Here is an 11,084-nt window from a genome sequence, read left to right on the forward strand (position 1 = left end):
GTATCAGCATTTAGTTAACTGATGCCAAAGGAAATATTCCCACAGATACTGTGTTTACCAGTTAGACTGGTGGTCTTCCTCTTTGGGAGGGGACAATGAGCTTTTTTGGTCATACTGCCTTTAAATTATAATACTAAGAAGAAAATCTAACATGACATTTTAATATAAAAGATACAAAAATGAATTGTTGTTTCCAATACAAAAGGATACAACAAATCTCAGCTTTTGTGACAATGTGCCTCTTAGAGGAAGCTCATCAATACATATGAGTCTCCACAAACAATGGTGTCTGTCTTTCTGGAGATGTACATTAGAAAGAGAGACTGAATGCTGACTGAGGCAGACCATTTGAGCCCCTTCTGTGCATGTATGCTAACTATGCTGAAATACAAGAGTGTCTGAGAGATGTGGTAAAACTGTGAGGGGTTTCCACGCTTATCTCCATCCTTATGAAATTGCTCACACCAAGACTGGGCTGAAAAGGATTTGCTCAACCTTTTCATTCCCTTTACATGTACTTCTTTCCACCTATTAAGAACAGAAACTACTCACAGAAAACACTGAAAGAAAAACAAGTTTCAAAAATTTGACTGTGACCAAATAATCCATCTGAAATAAATCCCTGGGCTGTTGAATTTAGTGAATATTACTACAATGCAAGGTGCTTGGTGCAGTAACCAGCCTATGTGTACTGCTTCCAGTCTGCTCCTATGTAAAGAAGTGGGGATAAGGACTCATCCACAGCACTACACTCCACTTTATTGCAGATGCCCTTACCACCACTTGGGAACTTACAAGAAGGTTTACAGATGAGTCGAAAAGTATTATTTACAACTATTAGCATAGGAAGCTACCACTAAATGGCCCTCACCTTCCTTGCATCTGATTTTATACTCGCTAATCATACTCTAGTGTGTGATACTCCATGCCCTCCACCAGGGCTTGAGCTGTCCCTACTTGGTATCAACTACACTACATTATTTTGGAGAGTCTGAGAAAAGTCTCTCTCTCTATGTGTATACACTCCCTCTTGAAAACAATCGAAAGATTGCTTTTGCACATAGACTATGATGGTGATTACATTTAAAATCCTACTATGCCACACTCTCACTGAGAACTAGTCAAGTAAAAAACATAAACAGTTACATAAATTATCGAGATCTTATAGTCTTTATTGATACAAGTTTCCACAAAAGAGAGGGAAATTCTTCCTTGAGTAGGGATTGCAGGAACTGAGCCAAAGTTACAAGGCTTACATATCAAATGGTACACTATTTTCTCTTTTTCTTTTTTGCTTTATGCCCATCTTGCTATAGCTATGACTGAATATGTTAATCAAAATCCTATAGAACTGTACTCATTTCTGTGTGTTTACTTTCTATTTAAATAATCAACTCACAAAAGGAGCACTTCTCCTTTGCGCTAGATGTCTTACAATGTAATTTAAAGTTGCAGTTACAAAATATTCTATTCTAGAAGTCCCACCATAACCAATTCTATTGCCCAGTGGTTACCATAAATTATACAGGAGCTGAATACACATCTTCAGTCTTCAAGATGTCCAAACAGTCCTGCAGTCAGAGAAATTAAATGTTCCCTGCAGTGTGCCCTAATAATCTGCATTTAGCGTTTCGGATCAAGTAATAGGAGAAATTTCAGAGCTTAAGGGGCTTGGCAGAGAATTCAGAGAAACATAACATTGTAGAATGCCTTAAATTCAAAAACAGAATTTGTGTGTCTGTAACACAGGACATGTTTATGGAAATGAGCACGCACATATACTGATATATGTCTCCATGATCAGTGCAAAGCTACAAATCTATTTTATTATCAAATATGTTTTTTAAAGAATAAACAAACTTGATTAAGCATGAAATCAAATGCTCAACTGGTAATGGGTGGGATGGAATGGAGTAGCTGAGATGGCATGCATTTTCCAAAAATACCCCAAATCAAGAATAAATCAGATCTTCTCAGTCACTTCTGAGGGGCCAACAGGGCATGTAATACCAACAAGCTCATAAAAAACCTTTACCTCTGGGCCTTTGCTTCTTCTGTTACATCTGTTTTGAGAAGACAAGCTTGTATCACCTCTCTGTAGCCTATGAAAGTTGCCTGGACATTTCTTATCTCTGCTCACTGCTGAATTTCACCCATAGTCCTACTGAAACTCAACATAAAGTGGGTGACAGGCCTGTGGTTGGCCAATTCCATGGGAGGTGCTTTCACTAGGGGACAGCAGTAGGACTTTATCTGACTCATAAACAAGGGTGAAAACTGTTGTATCCTCCAACCTGCTGCCTAGAGTAGTCATCAAGTATCTGTACCATCCTCTTAAACTATCTCAAGGACCTGATCCATGGAGATTGTTATAGTGCAAAACTTTTTATTTTTAGCAATTTCTTCAATTTGTGTAAGGATGTTAGCATGAGAATTGTATCTATACCACACATACACTCTCGCAAAAAGTAGGCAAACTTATAGATTATAACCATGAAGAAAGTGTAATACATATATGATAACCTTATTCACTGCAAAGATAACCTTAACAGATGTATTTCTGGCTATTCTTTCTCTCCCCTCCAACACACTTGTTTTTCAGTTTGCCTTTGCATTCCTAAAATGGAAACTTTAACATCCCATGAAAATGAGAGAAAGAATATACTGGAAGCATGTGATTGTGGTTTTTTGTTATTTGCATCGTAAGTGATTATTTACATTCTTCAACCATGAACTTTGTGGGCTTATTTAAAATGTGACTACAACAATGTCAAATATAGGTAGCATAATAATTGAAATTGAAATGAATCATTTCATACTTGGGATTTTTAACTCCACACTACAACAGAACTTGCCTTAGCCAACCAATGAAAGAATGAAAAGAAGATACATCTTTAACTCGATAGCTCTTTTATAAAGGTGAAGTAGAATTTCTGTGAATTAGCACAAGGATAATTTTGAATAATTTCTGAGACAGTAATTTGCCTAATAATTGAAGAAGTTTTGTTTTAGCTAATGCAGTTAGCTGAAGATTGCATCAGATGAATTCTGGTTTTATATCTCTTGTGCTTATTAAATACAAAACATAGTACAAAAACTGTGATGTGAAGAATAAGTCTCGCACTGGGCTGCATCAGCCAACTCACTGTTTAAAGGCATTGTGCTTTAAATGCATTAAGTACATAAAATCACTAAGTACTGAAAATGTCAGTAATTGTTTTGTTATCTAAATTTTATGAAACATGAACGACTGCAATTATTTTATTTCAAATGGCGGAAGATTGTTGTTACTTATTTCCTTTTAAGACTATTAAAAAAATCTAACATTTACTGTGGCACTCCTTTGATCATCATATACTTACGTAATTACACAGTTCAGACAAACAAAAACCACCACAAAAACTCTTTGCTATTTATAACAAGCAATCTTTAAAATTCACCCTTCTTTTTCCACGCTGGCTAGTTAAAGACTTTATCCATTTAAATGGACAACTTCACCACATTTTTTTTTCTAAATATAAAGCATGGGCTATTTTCAGGCCACTCAGGGAAAGTCATGGTGTGTAATATCAAACTCTTTGATTTGTTGCTGGATGCAAAATGTCATCCTGTCCTGTTGCTAGTGGTCATGGCCAGAGACTGCTTATGATCATTACTGATTTAGATCACTGACTCCTTCACACTCAAAATGACTTCAGTAAACAAATGCAGAGAACATATATTGAATTTTAGTTTTGAAGAGCAGTATCTCAGACTGAGCCTCCTCTTTTCTCTGAAAAGTCAATCAGATTAGTAGTGTGCACTTATACTGCTCTCAATGAATATAAACTAGAAGTTGTCTATGTGGTATGCAGAATTGTACAGTCAACTCTTGGTTGTCTGTGGGTGTGTAACCCAGGTTGCAGATTAGCAGTGCTATGCTAAAACAAAGCAGAAAAAAAGGAAAAACACCCACCATTTTTCTTTGAATTTCTGATCTCACTTTTTGCTTCAGCTTAACTTCATTCCTCGACAAATGTAATAAACACAGGAAGTTCTTATCTAATGTGCATACGCTTTGTATTACCTATGTTTTAGCTTTATGCGGGTTAGTCTACTCCATTTCTATTTTCAGTAATTGAGAGTTGACTGCGTAACTATGAAAGAGCCCAGAAACCAACAGTTTTATTCAACATGTGCCAAAAAACAATTGTTCGTCAAAATACCTCTCTAATTCACTTCAAAAATCATCAGAGTTCCCTTTTATATTATTTTTTAAACACATGACTAATAACAGCTTGCTGCAATACTGGACTATTGATATAAGTAAAATGTTCACATGCTTGAAAGGCAAAGCAAAGACAATACAAATGAACAAACTCAATGGGCTTAAAGGGAGATAGATACGCTGAACAACTCTGCCCTCAAGGCCTAGAGACTAACGGAAAGCCATTTTATAATAAGATTTTGTAGTTGTACCAAAACCCTTGCACTAATTGGCTAACTACACATTATATTCATTTAGAGGGTCATTAGCACCAAATATGCTTTAAAAAAATCATATGCTCTTGAGCAATGCAACAGTAACAAGTGATTTCTTTATGAAGGAGTTGGGAGAGGGGAAGTTGTTTCCTGCTGCTCCCTCTCCATTCTTATTTTTCTCTGCATAACCTAAACAGCATCTACTTCATGACTAAAGCCAAAAGACAGAGATACCCAGAGAAATCCCAAGGGTCATGGAATGATGACTCAATGAACTACAAAGGCAGCTAGAAGGAACTTGCTGGCAGTCTCTCTCTGTGTGCAGGAAAGAAACGCAGGCACTGACAAATCTTGGAAAGTAGCTGCAGGACCTTATCTACTGGGGAGGAAGGATGGCTGAGACACATCTTAAAGAGCAGGAGAAATATAAGACTCAGTATATGAAACATTTAATCTTGAAGAAGGGTTGATGGACAGGCTGCCAAAGGGCCAGTGGGACAACAGAGGGAAGGAAAGCAACAGGGACAGACAGACTTTTTTTCCAGGGAATCTGTTCTTACTCTTTTTTTCTGCCACCAGGAAAATTAATACTAACTTCACATTACCCGTGAGCATTAAAAATCAATGCAGATATAAAATAGTGTGATATTCTTTTCTGTTCTGAAAAGAGTAACCTACCGGCCCTGTATTCCACCTTTGGCAACAGCTTAATCCCCGTACTAAAATGAAAGCAAAAGGCTTTTCATACTGTGACACAACAGTGCACTGCATTGGAGTAAACCTTCTTGCTCCTTTGAATTTATACTCGAATACATTAGGTTTGATATGATGACTAGGATCAAAATTTGACACTGATGATAAAAAACTGCAAGCACTGCTTTAATACATGTATATATATAATTCTTGCAGGAATCTCTCTAAACTACTTTACATCCTGTATCAGTGAGTTCCACTGAGTAACAACTTTGCATAAAACATTACCTCATATGTTGCCATTTAATTTCACTGAACATCCACTCGTTCTTTTAACACTGGAGAAAATAAAATTAAATACTTCTGTCACAAGACTTCTTGCTGGAACAACTATAAAAATTCACTTAAAAAAAAGTACCTCTCCTCTGTCAGGTAGTAATACAGTTGCGTATTCTTCAGCTACCCAAAGGAATTATATTCATATCAAAAGAAAAACATTTAGCAAAATATTTGCTTTCAGACTTGTTTACTGTTTATTATTTTAATTTACATCAGTTACTGCTTGCAAAACTTCCAGGGAAATAATTTTAATTTTTTTTTTCTTTTCCCACTGCATAGTAAATACATCCTTCTTAGTATTTCAGAAGCATAGTACTATAGAAACGTTAGGGCCTGCTTCTGCTCCAAATGAAGTTAATGGGAAAACACCAACTGACTTTATTAGGAGTTAGTCAGGCCCCAAAGTTGCAGCTTTTGAAATTTCATAGTTGAAAATTTTCTGGCTGATCTTCAGAACTGATTACTTCTACAGCTATAACACTATTTACAAGTTTATTTATACGTACTTCTTTATTACAATATGTAATATCAATGTTCCTTGTAAAGGTTACTATTTTATAGAAATTAGACTGAAGTTATTGCCAATCAACCTTTTAATAAACTTAAGTGGGATAACTTTCAGAATTTTTCTCAACATACGATTCAGTTTTTATTCACTCTTGCTATCTTTGACAACTGCTTAACTAACTTAATTTCAAAGCCTTTTTCAGTGTAATAAAAAAGTCCTTTTGGTAGAAGTTTATTGGTCCCGTTTCAAATTACGTTCTGAAACATTCTTGTACTGATGAGGACTCATTTTAGCAATTTTTCTGTTTCAACACAGTATATAAAGCCATGCCTCTCAACCAATCAACCTCAGTATAAAAGTGTAAGTGAGGTCAAACAGATTGCTCACCAAATCTTTGATCAAGTTGTCTGATCACATATAGCCACAACTCTCTGAATTGTTGCATATGTTGTATAATGTTATCATACAAATTTAAGCATTTCCATTATTGACTGCTGCTTGTGTAAGTATATATTAACTTGCTGGTCATAAAACTACAACAAAAGACAAGATATACCAATACTGAATTAAGACCTCTAGTCTTGTCTCTCCAAAATTAAGAAAAATCCATGTTCTTTATGACTGACCAACTCATGATGTTGTGCTTCAAATATACACATTTTCCAAAATTAAACAGTGAAGTTAACGTCAAATACTGTGTTGTAACTTTAAATATAACTGATATATTAGAACAGATAGATGGGTAATTATGATAAACTACACAATAGTGCTACTGTAGATAATATCATTTATCAATCCTGTGGTCCCCATCATTCATGCATTTACAGTTTGGGAATACAGTGACTGCAAAGGATAATAATTCATAATGGCTACATTCTCAGTACTTCATGCTAGCTCACTAGACAAAATAAAAAAGGTTAATTGTATAACTGGAAAAATGTAAAATTTTATTCCAAGAAAATTAACAAGCTACACAGGTAAATTTGGCAAATGCAACTTTATATTGAAATCCACACATCTGTATCTTAAAGAAGGAAAGACTCACAGACTAATGTATTTCTAAAATACTAAGAAATCATATTATATGTTTTCACAAGTTAAAACTTAAATTATTTAAAACAACCAATACACCAAAATGTGCAGAAAATATAAACAAGACTGTGCCTTCAGTAGAATAAATGCTTCACAAATTGTGCAAGATATCATACTAAGGCTGCGGTCTCCCCATGACAGCTGTCTTAAAATATAAACATACATCAACTGCCTGTGTTTCTCAGAACAAACTAGAAAGGGCGGCACACCTAGAAAAAAATCATATCATCCCAGTGATGTGCATACTGATTTTGGGAACCATAGGAGTAAAAAAGGAAACAAGAGGACTAAGTGATCTTTCATGCACTCCCAAATGACTGACCAGAGTTATTGATTCAATTTTCCTTGCTTATTTGCTTCAATGCTAAACAAAATGGAAGATACTAGATAACCCTTTAAGGCAACATGTGTTTATTCTGTATAATTATAACTGTTCAATTATGACTGGATATTATCATTAACGTTGCCTAACAGACTGATATCTAGCTTTTTAAAAAATATAAATAAGAATCTATTAAACTTTATACCAAATCAGCAAAAACCACAGAATACAGTTAGATGTTAGTAATTTCACTGTTAAGGAAAATGGTATTTAGAAAGAGTAATATATTTGGGAAAAAAAAAAAAAAAAAAAAAAAAAACTTTGGAATGCTCCCCAAAACTTACTCACAAGGCAAACAGATTTGTAAGTGTGATAATCCAATAATGCATGGCACATCTTTAATCAGTTACAGTACTTGAGTCCCCAGTTTTCAGTCTTTGCAAAACAATAATTGTATGAAATGTTTTAAAGGTCTTCAGATGTCTAAAATTAGTTTTATCAACACATTAACCTCATATCAACTTAATTTATTAAGATGTCCAATGCTAATCTTTTTGATGGTCTTATTTATGTAGTGATATACACAGCATTTAGCACTGATACTTAGCACCTGCTACTTTCATAATCTAGATTTCAACCACATAAAGGAATTCAGGGCAGTAGTTCAGTCCTTTGTTCTTAATTACAAACCTTCAGCAGTGGTCAGCAGGAACATGATTAGGTTTAAAATAGGATTAGAGGTGAGCTATCGCAAAGACTGCAGAATGTTGCCCAAATCCTTACAACTGCTGACATCCCATTCTTGATTTTCTCCTCAAGACATGGCTACAGGCCACAATTGCTTAGCAGAGGATGGTAGTGTTTCACAAGGCTAAAGATTTACAGATGCTCCCTCATATAACACAGTAAGGTTCCCTTGGTAACCTGGATTTTCTGCAGTAAAGAAGGGTTGTGCTGAAACAGCGCCTCAGCTCCCTGTTGGAGAAAATGCAGACAAAAGGATTGATTCCAGCTTGGGCAAAACTCATCCAGACAGCGGCTGTTAGAAATCCCCCTGGTACTACAGGCCCTCTTGCAAAAACTCTCCAGTAACAGGCTACCAAATAGGGACCCCACAAGGTCAGAAAGAGGAATGTCATGATGTAGAACATTCTGCTGATTCTCTTCTCCATTTTGAACTCATCTAAAACCAGTAGCCTTCTCCTGCCTGTGGTGTTCGCGTTTTGCCTGATTCCCAACAAGGTTGGAGGTGTGGGACCCCTTCCAAATCCAGCCAGCCAATTAGCAGCTGCTTGACCACTCGCTCCAGGACCATGAAAAGTCCAGTTCTGGCTCACTGCTGCAACAAACTGGACTGGCTTCATTTTCCTGCGATCGTGAACAAAAAATATCAGCTTGAGGTAGACAAGCTGTGTGGCTAGGAGGATAAGGGCAAGAAGAAGCATAAATCCCAAGGAATCATTAGCCCTGAAGGAACGATGCTGGAAAGTGCATTGGTCTTCCTCCCTAATAAACGAGTAGGTGCCCACATCTAAAACTGGGGGGAAAGCCATGGCTACAGAGAGGGTCCACACCATACAGATAACGGCCAAACAAGTCCAGAAGGTCAGCCTTTTCGTATAAAAACGGTGGTGGGCAATAGCTAAGTATCTGGTGACGCTTATGCAGAATAACATGAAAGCAGTGTGAAAGCAGGACAAAACCCCCAAAAAGGCAATCACTTTGCAAGTAAGAGTCCCATACGTCCAAGTAGAGCCATTTTTTACAGAGGTGAAAACAAATGGGAAACAAATTGCAGATCTGAGGATATCTGAGCAGCAAAGATCCAACAGGAAGTAGTAAGGAGCTCTATGCAAGGTCTTATCTTTGACTAGCAAAATGGAGATCAGAAGGTTACCCACCACACTGACTCCTATTATGAAACCCAGTGAAGTCAGTTTCAGAAAAGCTGTTAAAGGAGAGAGATTTTGTAAAATGTTGTCAGCTGCATGGCTGTAGTTCGCCATAGATGGATGGATGATATGTATATTGCCTCAGTCAAGTCTCATGATCTATATATAAGAACAAGGAAAAAATAGATCCATACATCTTACTGAAAATGTAATCCACAAACAGAACTGATCTTGTGTCTAGTCATACAGTACATCCTCTTCTTTCTGATTTGTCATGCCATCAAAATATCTGAAAAAAAATCGAGCTATCAGTTCTTAAGTTAACAAGAAATGATGTCAGAAAGTGCTAACAAAGATGTTAATTTATGGAGAACCAAATGAAGTTGTAAATTTGAGTACTATTGTTTGTTTTTAAAAATCATGAGGCTTTTTTTTTTATACTTACTGTTTAGCATGATCGATTATTGGCATTTCACAATTTGGCTTGTTACAGTTTCAGAACTGACCGGTGCCTCATATTTGGTAGCATATATAATTTTACAGTTAAAGCCTCAGAGATTTTATGAATCAAAAGATTCCCAGTTTGCAAGCCCAAGAGCTAATCACTTACATCTTTTTTAAAAATCCCCAAAGACTGATGATATTTTGACATTACCTACATTTATTTTATGGCTACAGTATTTATCAATGTTTTAGAGGCAAGCTGCTGTGTTGATACGGATCACACCCAAAGAAACCCTGCAGAATTTATGTTTTTTAACCCAAGTCACCAAAGCACATTAATCACACTGTGTTAGTTCATGCACATTGTAAGAGAAACAATATTCATTATCCCCCTCCCTTCCTCCTATAAACCATAATTTTATCATTTAGGCTTTCAAATAAACAGGTATGCCAGACAGTCAATAGCACTATGCTTTAGGGACTTCCCCCCCCCTGCTTTAATGCAAATCTTAAAAGCCTCAACATAATTCATAATAAGCAACGGTCAGTGTAAATACTGAGCAAAAGCAGGCAACACACCCAAAATAAAATGCCCATCTTTTCGGGAGAGCTGGTTTTGGTTATGCTTAAATAAACATTTTTTTTTTTTTGGTTAGCTAATTAGGGCTCTTCAATTCCCGTTATTCCTCACAGTGAATCGTACCGGAAAACATTTCATGCAATAAGATAAAATAAATTAAAGAACTGTCTGCTGCTGCTGGGTTTTTTCTGTTGGTTCTTTTTTTTTTTTTTTTTTTTCCAATCTGAATGCAAAGCCAGAAAACTGATTAATTTATTGCTTCCTTGGAGGGTAAAGGGGAGGACACATCCTCCAGTGGGCAACTCCATGCACCAGGATCACAGAGGAACCTGCTGTGATCGTTACTTTCCAACCACACCCCAGCTCCTGTTTGCTCTATGATGTAATTTCTCATACTTGAAAATACGTGCTCACCATTCACCCAAAAGGTGCTGTATGCTCATTTGGGGCCAGCCATGCTGGTGCTGTCTGCTGCTCAATGGGCAACCAGAGACAGTGCTCACGTGGGCTGTCAGGGTTTAGACAAATGCAACTGGCAAAGGGAGGGCTGGACGGTGCATGTCCTGTAAGGGAACTGAATGAGGCCTTTCCTTTTCAAATTATCCACTTTTGAGCAAATCCTTTTATTTTTCTTTGGCATATGAACATCATATTTCTTTCCATTGGTTTGTGAAGAATATCTCCTTTTAGGGTCTGAATTCTACTTTCTCTGCATAGGACCTTCATCAATACCATTAGGACTGTTGACTGGTC

General features: G+C 36.5%; 1 protein-coding gene across 1 annotated transcript; it reads right to left on the reverse strand.

Annotated features, from left to right (window-relative positions):
• Window positions 1-1,151: 1,151 nt before the first annotated feature.
• GPR85 (G protein-coupled receptor 85) lies at window positions 1,152-9,618 on the reverse strand. Its single transcript, XM_026868302.1, has one exon. It carries the CDS (start codon window positions 9,419-9,421, stop codon window positions 8,309-8,311), a length of 1,113 nt encoding a protein of 370 aa, XP_026724103.1. The 5' UTR covers window positions 9,422-9,618; the 3' UTR covers window positions 1,152-8,308.
• Between the last annotated feature and the right edge of the window lie 1,466 nt (window positions 9,619-11,084).

The sequence above is a fragment of the Athene cunicularia genome (genome assembly GCF_003259725.1).
Source record: "Athene cunicularia isolate RWA chromosome 1 unlocalized genomic scaffold, athCun1 chr1_part2, whole genome shotgun sequence".
Classification (NCBI taxonomy): Eukaryota; Metazoa; Chordata; class Aves; order Strigiformes; family Strigidae; genus Athene; species Athene cunicularia.

Excerpts from the sequence above, each read along its gene's own strand:
- GPR85 (XM_026868302.1), bottom strand. The coding sequence starts at position 9,421 with ATGGCGAACTACAGCCATGCAGCTGACAACATTTTACAAAATCTCTCT.